The following is a 13,817-nucleotide window of genomic DNA, read 5'->3' as shown; positions in this document are numbered from 1 at the left end:
CATTGTTGAAATCTACAGAGCTTTTCCAGATTTCTTCTTTTACATGGACTTGGACATGCATGTGTGTGTATTTCTGTACATTTTTTCACTTTTTTAGTAAAATGCAAGTAACAAAATTTATCATTTTAATCATGTTGAAGTGTATAGGTCAGGGGCATTAAATACCTTCTCGATGTTGTGCAGCCATCACCACCACCATCCATCTCCAGAACTCTTTTCCGCTTGTGCACCCACGAAACAGCCACTTCCCATCCCTCTCTCCCAGCCCTGACAACTACCATTCTACTTCCTGTGTACTTCCAGGTAACTCGTACGTGGGATCTTACGGTATCTGTCCTTCTGCGGCCGACTCATTTCACCTCACATAATGTTCTCCAGGTTTCTCCATGTCATAACATGTACAGGAATTTCCTTCATTTGTAGGATTGAGTAATACTCCATTGTATGTATTTACCCCGTTTTGCTTATCCATTCATCTGTCAATGGATACTCGGTGGCTTCCATGTTTTAGCTATTGCAAATAAAGCTGCTATGAGCTGTACAGTTATTTGTAATGTTTATTTTTGAGAGAGAAAGAGCACACGTTTGAGTGGGGGAGGGGCAGAGAGGGAGCGTGCGGGGGGAGAGAGAGAGAGAGAGAGGGGGAGACAGAGGATCCGAAGCAGGCTCTGCACTGACAGCACAGAGCCTGATGTAGGGCTCAAACTCATGAGCTGTGAGATCATGACCCGAGCTGAAGCTGGACACAGGCGCCCCTGAACTATATACAGTTTTATTACCTAAGTAGGTTTCTGCATCTGCCACCACAGTGAAGACCTTAAAGGTTACAACATCACAGGGATTACTCACATTGTCCTTTTGTAATGACTCTCCCATCCCTTCTCCCACCATCCCTCAGCCCTGGCAACCACTAATCTGCTCTCCCTTCAGAAACTTTTACCTTACACAATGTTACATACATGGACTCATCAGCATTATTAGATTCATCCAAGTTTTGGGTGCATCAGTAGTTATTTCCTTGTTATTGTTGAGTAGTATTCCATGCTGTGGATGTACCACAGTCTGGTTTATCACGTACCATTTGAATGCATCTGGGCTGTGTCCAGTTTTTGGTTACTATGAATAAAGCTTCTCATTTTGTATTGGTTTTTATGAGAATGAAAATTTTAATTTTTCCAAGAAGTGCAGTTACTGGGATGTTTTAAGACTTAGCATATGTACCTTGCATGAGCCACGGTTTCTATGCTGATGCAGGTATGTGTAAATGGAGGTTTAAGTGATGTCATGTGGACCTTTTTAATCAGAGGCTGACAACAGACAGCTTTAAACAATCGTAGCAAGAACATCGATAGCTTCTTACCGGTTCTTTCTTTCTCCTTTAGCCTCAATTTCTCTGAAGGGGTTCTACCATCTCAAAAATGTCATTCGTTCTGAAAACTTAAGAGCATGTTGCCCTTCTTTTCTTGCCTCACCTTTCCCACAATCAAAAAGTTGCCAAAGACCTCTTGGTTTGACTACTATAGAGATTTTTATATCATTGTCCTCTTAATTCATACCTCTGCCATCTGAATTTCAGTGGGTGTAACCTCTTAATGGTGTTATTTTTAATGCTTATTTATTTATTTTTGAGAGGGGGGAGGGAGGAGGACAGAGAGAGGGGGTAAAAGAATCCCAAGCAGGTTCTGTGCTGTCAGTGCAGAGCCTGATGCGGGGCCTGATCCCACGGACTGTGAGATCATCACCTGAGCCGAAATGGATGCTTAACTGACTGAGCCACCCAGGGGCCCAAGCATCTTTATATTATTAATATACTGTCTTCTTTTGAATCTCTGCTCTGTGAGTGGAGCTTCTGTAACCCAGTCACAGCTCATCTTTATAGCTATAGGTCCCAATGCTCCTCTTCATGGTTCTGGTCATGTCTAGCTCAGGGCCTTTGCACATACCCTGGAAGAAGCCTTACTGTCTTTCTTCACTCATATTCAGATCTTAGCTGAATTGCTACCTCCTCATGGGAGGTCCTCTTGGTACATGTTACTCTAATACCCTGTACTTTTTTTTTTTCACAGCACTTACAGTGTTTTTTTCATTTTAGATGTATAAAACCTAGGGCCCCACACGGTTCAGTGTAGTTATAGAATCCCCTCAAAGGAGTTGACCAGAAAATGTGTTATCTTAAAGCAATTTAAATCTTTAAAAAAATTTTTTTTTAATGTTTATTTTTGAGACAGAGAGAGAGCATGAACGGGGGAGGGTCAGAGAAAAAGGGAGACACAGAATCCGAAACAAGCTCCAGTCTCTGAGCTGTCAGCCCAGAGCCCGACGTGGGGCTTGAACTCACAGACTGCGAAATCATGACCTGAGCCGAAGTCGGACGCTTAACCGACTGAGCCGCCCAGGTGCCCCAAAGCAATTTAAATCTTAATATTGTCTCTGGTAAATGATTTTAAGCCTCTGTCTTCTAAACATCGGCTCTTAACCGTGGTATTACCTCCCTTACGAGGTGAATCCTTGATGTGGGATGCTGTCTGTCCCATCCCTTCTCAATAACCCCCCTGAAAACTGGGTTTGTGTCTTATTTATCTTTTTCATCTTAGAACCTGAAATGTTGACTGGCAGATATTAGGTGCTCCACTAATATTTGTTGGAAGCATGGGTGGATGGATAGATGAATGAGTGGATGGATGGATGGATGGATGGAAGGAAGGAAGGAAGGAAGGAAGGAAAAGAAAGAAAATAAAGAAAGAGAAAGAATGGAAGAAGGAAAGAAAGAAAGAAAAGAAAGAAAGAAAGAAAGAAAGAAAGACAGACTACGTGTCTTATGTGTCAGCACACTTGGTAAAACTCTGACCAAATGTGTGAATAATATAAATCTTGCTTAATTTTCCAGGTGATTTTTGAAGTGATAACTTCTGGACATCAAGGCTACCTCGCTATTGATGAAGTGAAGGTGTTAGGACATCCATGTAGTAAGTTGCCTCAACTCTTGCACATTTGGGTTCAATGTTGGGGGCACTTTTATGCTCCAGATTAAGAGAAGACACTAAAACCTGAGGAGATGTGATGCGAAACGAGTTCCCCGACAAGTCTCTAGGCATTGCTTTGCCAGCCCAGAAGTCCAAAAACATCCATTTTGTGTGTTATTCATTGTATCTAAGCGCCTCTGAAATGACGATCAGGACTGGAGGCTAATGGGCCACTTTGGTCGACTCAGACATCCTTGCAAAGATTTTTAGATTTCCCTTTTAAACGGTAGCACAAGGTTAAACATTGAGAATCTGTGCATTTTGTTTCTATGTCTAGTGCATTACTCGTATACTTTTAAACAATATGGCTCCAAAAAGGCCTGGGACCTGTCAAATGCAAGAAATCTACCTAAACCATTTGGGGACCCCAGAAATAATAGTCTGGTCCTCATCTCTTAAAAATTAATACTTTAAAAAAGTCCCGTGGGTGACAAACACACACTTTTCCTTTTACCGCTCAGTATGAACAGCTATTAACAGGCTGTCATATTTATGTCTAAACTGTTGTCCTTAAATCAATAAAATATGGCACATAGCCAGTCCCGTTTCTCCCTTGTCTCTCCTTGGGGGGAGGGGGGTGTCATAGGGACGAGCTGCTGCCCCCTCCATGTCTAAGGTTCATATTCCACCAGCAGCAGAAACAGATGTAGCTGTTTGAAGCAGAAAAGCTTTGCATAGAAAGGGAATTGGTGGCACATAGAATCACGGGGAACATGGATCTAGGCTCCAGGAGTGGGTAGAGATTCAAAGGGAGGCTCTGTAGCCAGAGCCATGCTGGCACCTATGTCTGAGGGGCCATCCATGGGGGTAAGGGTGCTGCAACCTGCTCTCTGACCGTTGCCACCTGCCTCAACATTTGTCACTGTCTCTACGCCTTTCTCCCCTCAGCCTTGGTCTCAAAACCCTGAGTGGGACTGTCAAAGTTGGCCAGCTAGATCATGTGCTCATTCCCTTGCTGGAAATCAGGGTCATCTGGGAAAGCACACTGTGGCTTTTTCACCTTCTATCCTGGGGGTCAGGCCAAGACTCCTACGAAGAAACCTACAATGGAGACTTTCCCACCCCCAGATGAGTGGTTTCAGAGCTGAGGATCCAAAATGCTGAAAACATCTGTGTGTGTGTGCACGCATGTGGGTGTGCTTTTTCCCACAGTCAGTGTGTAGTTCATAAAAAGTAAGAAAGTAATGTTTGCCCTTTTGTAAATTCTAATGAATCGTATCCAACCATATAAATTACTCTGTATTTTTTCCCCACTTAGCATTATGTTCTTTAGGTCAACCTGTGATATTCTATCAGATGAATATACTGCGCTCTGTTTTTCTGTTTTTCCACGAACATTTAGTTTCTTTGCTCCCGTTTTTTTTCTCCGACAAACATGGCTGCAGTGAAGATCCATGTATGTGCCTCTGGGTACAAGGTGCAAGAGCCTTGGTAGGATACATTCTTAGAAGCAGAATTCCTGGAATGTAGAATAGAAACACTTTTAGTTTTACTCGATGCTGCCAAATTGCTATGAAAAGTCTGCACCGGTTTATATTCCCACCAGCAGTGCATGGGAGTTTTATTTTCCCTCTGTCCTTGCCCAAAATTGATCTTGTCAGACTTTAAATCTTTTGGCTATGTGAGGGATGGCAGCCTGCTTTATTTTTAGGGTCTCCCCAGCATTAAAGAGAGACTGGCTGGTTCATACATTCCTGGATTTCTGCTGACGGTCCTTACCCAAACTCACGAGAAAATGGTTATATCTACAATGACATTAAAGATATAAACACTTGCAGGAGTGTCTCTGCTTTTATTGCGTGGATTGAAGAGATCATGAGATCATTCCCCGTAGTAGTTACAGAGAGCCCTTCATGGTTGTTATCTGATGAGGGTATCGGAACACAGTCATCTGATTTCATCCAGAGGGATTTGCTCTCTCTGAGATCTTTATCTTGGTGCTCAGAGCATGCCACAACACCAGAGTTCAAACACTGCAGTCACGTCGTTCCTTACTGAAGCAGACATTACTTTTGTGACACATTGCGTTTGCCTTTCTTCCGTCAGCAAGATTGGTGAGTTCAAGAAGAATTTCCCCACCCCCTTTTTTTTTTTCTGAAAAGGCAGGAAAATGAATGATGCTGTACCTGATTGGAACAGCAGGGAAAATTTAGGAAGTGGAATATAATTACCTGAGTTGGAACTTAGCCAGATCCATGGAGTAATAGCCTTGGGCTTAGAAAAATGCCATGGGATCTTCTAATGTGCACAATTGATCCTTGTGTCAGATTCACCTCTTACCAGGAGGTTAAAGAAAATAGATACAGTAATGCTGCACACCTACTATGTGGTGAGCACTCCCTTTCACTCAGGGCAAACTTCACCCCAAGACAGATGTTATCGCTGCCCTGTTGCAGGTGCAGTGGATGAGGCCAAGTTTGCAGGGGTCTGTCTCGTTCTGTATCTTGGGGTTTGTTCTGCATCTGGCCATTGGCCAGCAAAGAGCTCCTAAAATGTGGCTCCTCCCATTCTGCAGAAAACGAATCTCTCACTGTCTTCAGTAAGATAGAAAGTCTCAATGCTTGTCCTTCTATCAGAACCTTCCCCAAATGTGCTTCCTGCAGTTTTGTTCATTCCTTCCGAGCCCAGGTGCCTGTAGTCGTAGAAATGGTGTTTATGGTCTCGCCTTTGGAGAATACTGGTGCTAATACCTAATTGGCTTTGCAAACTGCTCTTAAGAGACACAGAATTGCAAAACGGGCTCTGTACCAAGGTGATGTATGGTACAACAGCATTTTGAACTGTAAGCTTTAAATGGTTTTGATGATGGCCCTTCTGTAGTTATTTTTTCCTGAATCTCTAGGTTTATGGGGAAAACATGCAAATAAAGATTTTAAAGAAGGCAATAGTTGGGTCTTAAAATGTAAAGCTTTGCAGATAATATTTTAAGGGCTTTCCTATCAAGATTTCTAAATAATAATCAATTTTTTGAAATCGTGGTGGTCATTAGATTTAAATCACAAAGGAGCATAAATATTTCATATCCAAAATTATGCTTTCCAAAGAGATGCAAAACTGCTGAACTTTATTTATTTACTTCACTCTAAAGGCTCCTGTTTGGATTCATATACGTTTATGAGTAGGCATTTCAACATTTTTTAAAAGTACTTGTTCTGTTAAGAGTATACAGTTGCTCATAAAATTGATTTTAATGTAGTGACAGTAAAATGCAGGCTCAGCATGAAATGTGGATATGGCTGTGCAGAATCAGCAGCTCGATGGCTTAAGACCACTTCTAATGAACACGGATAATTTTTGTATTTGGTATTCACGCTAAAAATATATTTTGAATTTGGTTCAATAATCCTAGTAGGAGCACCTATCAGCTTCATAATGTTGTCTCCTGTTTTTAAGTAAGTTATAAGCTCTGCATGTCTGGGTATTTCTGTTATTACCTTGTAGTGCCCGTATATATTTATATGCCTTTATGAGCCATGCTGCATTTTAACAGGTTTATTGAGATATATTTCACCTGTCCTACAATTCATCTGCTTAAAGTGTATGTTCAGTGTTTTTAGTAAATCCACAGAGTTGTGTAACCATCACCACAATCAATTCTAGGGTATTTTCATCACCCAGAAAGAAACCCTGCACCCACTGTTAAGTCAGTCTCCATTTTCCTTGGCCTCTACTCCCAGCCCTAGGCAGTTACTAATCTACTTTCTGTCTCTATAGGTTTGCTTGCTTTCCCGTATTTCATTTAAGTGGAATCCTACAATGCATGGTCTTTTTTGTCTGGCTTCTTTCACATAGCACATTTCATGGTGCCTGTGTGTTACAGAACATTTCAGTACTTCTCCTTCTTAAAGCTGAGAAACTTTCCATTGTATGACATACCGTATGTTCTGTACCTATTCATCAACAGAGGGACATTCGACTTTCTAATTTGGGGCTATTGGGAATAATACCGTGGCAAACATTTCTGTTACAGGCTTGTCAATTCTTTTGGCTATATATTTAAGATGAGGATTACTGGGTCATGTAATAACTCTATGGTTAGCATTGTGGATAACAGTGAAATTGTTTATCAAATTGGCTGCACCATTTTACAGGCCGAGGAGCAGTGAATTCTTGCCAATATCTGTTATTTATGTTTTATTTTTCACCCTGGTGACTTTGGGGTGATAATTCTTTATGGTTTTGATTCTTTAATGGCTAATCTTGTTAAGCATCTTTTTGGGTGTTTATTGGCCACTTATATACATTTTTAAAGAAATGACAACTTAGATTCTTTGCCATTTCTAATTGACTTATTTATCTTTTTTCTTATTTTATTGAGAAATAATGGGAGATACATTACTATAAAAGTTTAAGGTATCAGCATGGTGGTTTGGTTTACATATATCATCACATGATTACCATAATAACTTTGGTTAACATCCATCATTTCATATCAACACAAAAAGAAGAAAGAAAAGAAACCCCAATATTTCCTCCTTGTGATGAGAACTCTCAGGATCTACTCTTTTAACAACTTTGCTGTGTCACACAGTGTGTATTCCTGTTGTCCATTACATTCCAAGTACTTACCTATAACTGGAAGTCTGTGCCTTTTGAACACCTTGCTCCATTTCCCTCTGATCTCCTTTTCCATGAGTTTGTTTTCTTGTTTGTTTTGTTTTATATTCCATATGTAAGTGAAATCACAAGGTATTTGTCTTTCTCTGTCTGACCTATTTCACTTAGCATAATGCCCTTAGGGTCCATCTGTGTTGTTGCAAATGAGGAATTTCCTTGTTTTTTTTTTTTGCTGTTGTTGTTATTTTTTAATGGCTGAATAGCATTCTATTGTACATATATTCTACACCTTCAATTGATAAATACTCAAGTTGTTTCCATGTCATGGCTGTTGTGAAGAAAACTGCTCTGAACGTGGAGGTGCAGATGCCTTTTCCATTAGTGTTTTCAGTACCTTTGGATAAACTGGTAGAAGTGAGATTCTGGATCATGTGAGAGTTCTATTTTTAATTTTTTGAGGGTCTTCCATACTGTTTTCCACAGTGGAAAACACTGTGGAAGCCACAGTGGAGTGGCTGCTCCGGTTCATAGTCCCATCAGCAGTGCACAAGGGTTTCCTTTTCCCCAGATCCTCCCCAGTATTTGTTATCTTTTACCTTTTTGATGATGGTCATTCTAACAGGTGTGAGGTGATACCTCATTATGGTTTTAATTTGCATTTCCCCAATGGCTAATGATGATGAGCATTTTTTCATGTACCTGTTGACCTTCAATATGTCTTTTTTGGAGAAATTTCTATTCAGGTCCTTAGCCCATTTTTTAATTAGGTGGGTGGTTTTTTTTGTTTGTTTTTTGTTTTTTGTTTTTTTTTTTTTTTGCTCTTAAGTTCTATGAATTTTTTATATATTTAGGATATTAAACCCTTGTCAGATAGATGGTTTACACACATATTTCCCATTCTACAAGTTTCTCATTTCACTTTGTTGATAGTTTATTTTGCTGTGCGGAAGATTTTAGTTTGATATAGACCCACTTGTTAACTTTTTATTCTTTTACCTGTACTTCGGGAGTCCTATTTGAGAAATTATTACCAAGACCCATGCCGAGGAGCTGTATTCCTTTGTTTCCTTCCAGGAGTTTCATGGTTTCACCTCACATTTCAGTCTTTAACCCATTTCAAGTTAATTTTTGTGAGTGGTGTAAGATATGGGTCCAATTTCATTCTTTTACATATGAATATCCACTTATCCCAGCTCCATTTGTTGAAAAGACTGTCTTTTCTTCATTGAGTTGAAAAGACTGTCTTTTTTCCATTGAGTATGCTTGACTTCCTTTGTAAAAATTAGTTGACTGTGTATGCTGGGGTATTTTTCTGGGCTCTTGATTCTGTTCCAGTGGTCTGTTTGTCCATTTCTATGCCAGTATCATGCTGTTTTGATGACTATGGTTCATAGTTTAGCTTGAAATCAGGAAACGTGGTGCCTCTTGCTTTGTTCTTCTTTCTTAGGATTTCTTTGGATATTCAGGGTCCTTTGTGATTCCATAAACGTTTTAGGAGTGTTTTTTCTACTCCTGTAAAAGATGCCATTGGAATCTCAGTAGGGATTGCGTTGAATCTATAGATGACTGTTGGTAGTATTGGCATTTTAAAAATATTAATTCTTTCAATCCATGTACATGAAATTTCCATTTATTTGTGTCTTTTTTTTAATGTTTATTTATTTTTGAGAGAGACAGAGACAGAATGCGAATGGGTTAGGGGCAGAGACAGAGGGAGACACAGAATCTGAAGCAGGCTCCAGGCTCTGAGCTGTCAGCACAGAGCTCGACGCGGGGCTCGAACTCATGAGCTATGAGATCATGACCTGAGCTGAAGTCAGACTGAGCCACCCAGGTGCCTCTATTTGTGTCTTTTAAGTTTTTTTTTAATCAATGTTTTGTTTTCAGCACATAGATCTTTTACCTCCCTAGCTAAATTTATTCCCAAGTATTGATGCTATCATAAATGAGATTGATTGCTTTATTTATTTTTTAGAAATTTGCTGTCAGTACATGGAAGTACTGCTCATCTTTGTATGTTTATTTTGTAATGGGGGCTTTACAGAATTCTTTGATTAGATATAATAGTTTTCTGGTTGAGTCTTAAGATTTTTTTTCTATATAAAATTATGTTACCTGCAAATAGAGGTAATTTTGTTTCTTTCTTTCCAATTCTGATAACTTCTATTTATTTTTCTTGTCTGACTGCCCTAGCTAGGACTTCTAGAACTATGTTGAATAGGAGTGGTAAAAGTGGCAACCTTGTCTTGTTCTGATTTTAGAGGAAAAGCTTTCAACATTTTACTATTCAGTGTGGTAGTATGTGTGGATTTGTCATTTGTGACTTTTACTGTGCTATGTTCCTTCTGTGTATAATTTGTTCATAGTTTTTATCATGGATGGATACTGGATTTTGTGCAGTGCTTTATCTGCATCTCTTGAGATGGTTATATGATTCTTTCTTTTCATTCTATTAATGTGATACATTAATGTGGTACAATCATTGATTTGCCTATGTTGAATCATCCTTGCATCCCAGGAATAAATTCTACTTGATCGTGATGCATGATCCTTTTAATGTGCTGCTGAATTGGTTTGCTAGTATTTTATTGAGGATTTTTACATCTATATTCATCAGGAATATGGGCCTACTTTGTTTTGTTTGTTTGTTTGTTTGTTTGTAGTGTTATTTTCTAGTTTCAGTATCAGAATAATGCTGGACTCATAAAATGAGTTTGGGAGTATTTCTTCCTCTTCAATTTTGTGGAAGAGTTTGAGAAGGATCGATGCTAATTCTTCTTTAAATGTTTGGCAAAATTCACTGGTGAAGTCATCTGGTCCTGTTACTGGGTTGGGGGATTTTTTGATTACTGATTCATCTCCTTACTCATAATTGGTCTATTCAGATTTTCTATTTCTTCCTGACTTTCTCTTGATAAGCTGTCTAAGAATTTTTCAGTTTCTTAAAAGTTATTTGGTTTGTTGGCAGGTAGTTGCTTTTAGTAGCCTCCTAAGACCCTTTGAATTTCTACCATATCAGTTGTAAGGTCTCCTATTTCATTTATAATTTGTTAATTTGGGTCTTCCTCCCCGCCCCCCCCCCCCTTGGTTAGTCTACCTAAGGGTTTGTCAATTTTATATTTTGAAAGAAGCTGCTCTTAGTTTAGCTAATCTTTTCTAATGTTTTCTGTCCTTTACTTCTACTCTAATCTTTGTTATTTCCGTTTTTCTCCTAACTTTGGGCTCAGTTTGTTCTTTTTTAGTTCTTTAAGATGTAGAGTTAGGTTGTATATTTAGGATCTTTATTGCATCTTAATGTAGGTATTTATTGCTGTGAACTTTCCTCTTAGAATGACTTTTGCCACATCCCACAAGTTCTGGTATTTTGTGTTTACCTTTTTGTCTAAAGAAACTTTTTTTTTTCTTCTTTAATGTCTTCTTTGGTCCATTTGTTATTTAGGAGAGAGTAGTTTAATTTCCACGTGTTCATAAATTTTCCAGTTTTCCTCTTGTTATTGATCTCTAATTTCATGTTTTTGTGGTCAGAAAGATTTTTGGCACCATTTCAGTCTTCTTAAATTTGCTAAGACTTGTTTTGTGGCCGACTATATGGTCTCTCCTAGAAAGTATTTCGTGTGTGCTTGGGAAGAATGTGCATTCTGCTGTTGGCTAGAGTTTTTTATGTGTTCGTTAGGTCCATTTGGTCTAGAGTGTCGTTCAAGTCTGACGTTGGGTGCTTCACCACTATGTATGTAAATTGTTGTATCTTCTTGATGTGTTAGACCCCTTTGTCATTACATAATGACTTTCTTTGTCTCTTTTTACCATTTTTAGTTTAAAGTCTATTTTGTCTAAGTATAGCCACCTCTGCTGCATTTTTGTTTTGTTTTTGTTTTTGTGGTTGCCATTTTGTTGAAATGTCTTTTTCCATCCCCTCACTCTCAGCCTATGTGTGTTTTTAAGGCTAAGGTGCATCTCTTGGAGGCAGCATATTGTTCTTTCTTCCTTTCTTTCTTTCTTTCTAATTTATTCGGATGTTCTAGGTCTTTTGAGCCATTTACATATAAAGCAACTATGGATAGGAAAGGACTCACTATTTCCTTTTTGTTAATGTCTTTCTGGTTGTAGATCCATTGTTCTTTGTTTCTGATTTTGGTGTCTTTTGTGTGTGTGTGTTTTGATGTTTTTGGTTTCAGTATATTTTGACTTCTTTATCTTGTTCTTTCATGAAACTACTAACATTTTTTTTCTATATAATTCCCATGAGGCTTACATAAAATATCTTAAACTTATAACACCCTATTTTATATTGATAACAACTTAACTTTAATGAATTTTGAAACTTTACACTTTTACTTCTCCTCCCCCTCACATTTTAGGTTATTGTTGTTACAATTTATATATTTTTATATCGTGTAACTAATAAAAGATCATTCTATTTACAGTTATTTTTACTATGTTCATTTTTTCATAACTTTTAGAGTTGTAAGTGAATTATGTACTACTATTACCATATTGCAAAATCTAACAATGAGTATAAATTTACCATTATCAGTGAGATTTACTCTACCATTTATGTTTTTATGATGTTAATTAGCCTTTTTTTTACTTCCTTTCAAAGAACACCCTTTCGCATTTCTTTTTCTTTTCTTTTCTTTTCTTTTCTTTTCTTTTCTTTTCTTTTCTTTTCTTTTTTTTATTACAGTATAGTTGACATACAATGGTGTGTTAGTTTCAGGTGTACAACATAGTGATTTGATAATTCTGTACATTATGTAGTGCTCACAGTAAGGCGTAGTTACCATCTGTAGCCATACAAAATTATTTAAAAATATTATTGATGATATTCCTAATGCTGTACTTTTCATTCCTATGACTTTATTTTTTCATTCCTATGATTTTATTTTATAACTGCAAGTTTGTACCTCTTAATCTATTTCACCCATCCCCCCACTCTCCTTTAGCAACCACCAGTTTGTTTTCTGTATTTATGAGTCTGTTTCTATTTTGTATGTTTATTTATTTGTTTTTTTTTTTTTATTCCACATAATATGTGAAATCATATGGAATTTGTCTTTTTTTTTGTCTGACTTATTTCACTTAGCATAATACTCTATGTACCAATGTGTATTGTCACAGATGGCAATATTTCATTTTTTTATGGCTGAGTAATATTCTGTTCCATTATGGAATAGAACATTTTCTTTATCCATTCATCTACCTATAGACACTTATTTTGCTTCCATATCTTGGTTATTGTAAATAATGGTACAGTAAACATAAGGTGCCTCTATCTTTACAGATTTATGTTTTTGTTTTCTTTAGGTCAATACCCAATGGTGACATTACTGGATTTTATGGTATTTCTGTTTTAATTTTTGAGGAAACTCCATACTTCTTCCCATAATGTCTCCACCAATTAACATTCCCAACAATAATGCACAAGGGTTGCCTTTCCTCCACGTCCTTGCCAACCCTTGTTATTTTTTGTCTTATTGATACTAGCCATTCTGACTGATGTGAGATAGTATCTCACTGTGGTTTTGATTTGTGTTTCCCTGATGATGAGTTATGTTGAACATCTTTTCATGTGTTTGTTGGCCATCTGTATGTCTTCTATGAAAAATGCCTATTCAGGTCCTCTGCCTATTTTTAAATCAGATTATTAGTTTGTTTTGTTTTGTTTTATTTTGTTTTGTTTTGTTTTGTTTTGGTGTTGAGTTGTATGACTTTCTTACATATTTTGAATACAACCCTTATTCGATATAATGTTTTCAAATATCTTCTTTCATTTACTAGGTTAATTTTTAGTTCTGTTGGTGGTCTCCTTTGCTGTACAAAAGTTTTTTAGTTTGATGTGGTCCATTTGGTATTGTTGTGAGGTAGTTCTGGTGATAACGAACTCTCCCAGCTTTTTGTTGTTGTTCAGGGAAGTCTTTTATCCCTCCTTCATTTCTGAAGGACAGCTTCACCAGGCATAGAATTCTGGATTGGTGGTTATTTTCTTTCAATATTTTGAGTATATCAACCATGCTCTTTTGGCCTCAAAAGTTCATGTTGAGAAATCATCCACTAGTCTTATGGGGGTTTCCTTGTATGTGACTTCTGACTTTTCTCTTGCTGTTCTTAATGTTTTTAATTGTTTTTTTTAATTTTTACAGTAAGTTTTAATAGATCTTTGTGTAGCCTATTTGAGTTCAACCTATTTGGTATCTCTTGGTCTTCATGCATCTAAATGTTTTTTTCTTATCCCAGGTT

The 13,817-nt window shown here is 37.7% G+C and overlaps 1 protein-coding gene across 5 annotated transcripts in view; it reads left to right on the top strand.

Moving 5' to 3' along the window:
• The window catches only part of PTPRM (protein tyrosine phosphatase receptor type M), a 791,703-nt gene that overhangs the window by 324,290 nt on the left and 453,596 nt on the right, over nucleotides 1-13,817 (top strand). For all 5 annotated transcript variants that reach the window (XM_019418445.2, XM_053902396.1, XM_053902395.1 and 2 more), the window contains exon 4: nucleotides 2,888-2,966. In XM_019418445.2, the coding sequence (XP_019273990.1) occupies nucleotides 2,888-2,966 (79 nt within the window). The remainder of the gene's footprint in view (nucleotides 1-2,887; nucleotides 2,967-13,817) is intronic.

The sequence above is a fragment of the Panthera pardus genome, unplaced genomic scaffold (genome assembly GCF_024362965.1).
Source record: "Panthera pardus isolate Hobbes unplaced genomic scaffold, ASM2436296v1 HiC_scaffold_15, whole genome shotgun sequence".
NCBI lineage: Eukaryota > Metazoa > Chordata > Mammalia > Carnivora > Felidae > Panthera > Panthera pardus.
Note: the sequence above shows the minus strand (reverse complement) of the source record. Positions and strands in the feature narration are given on the sequence as shown.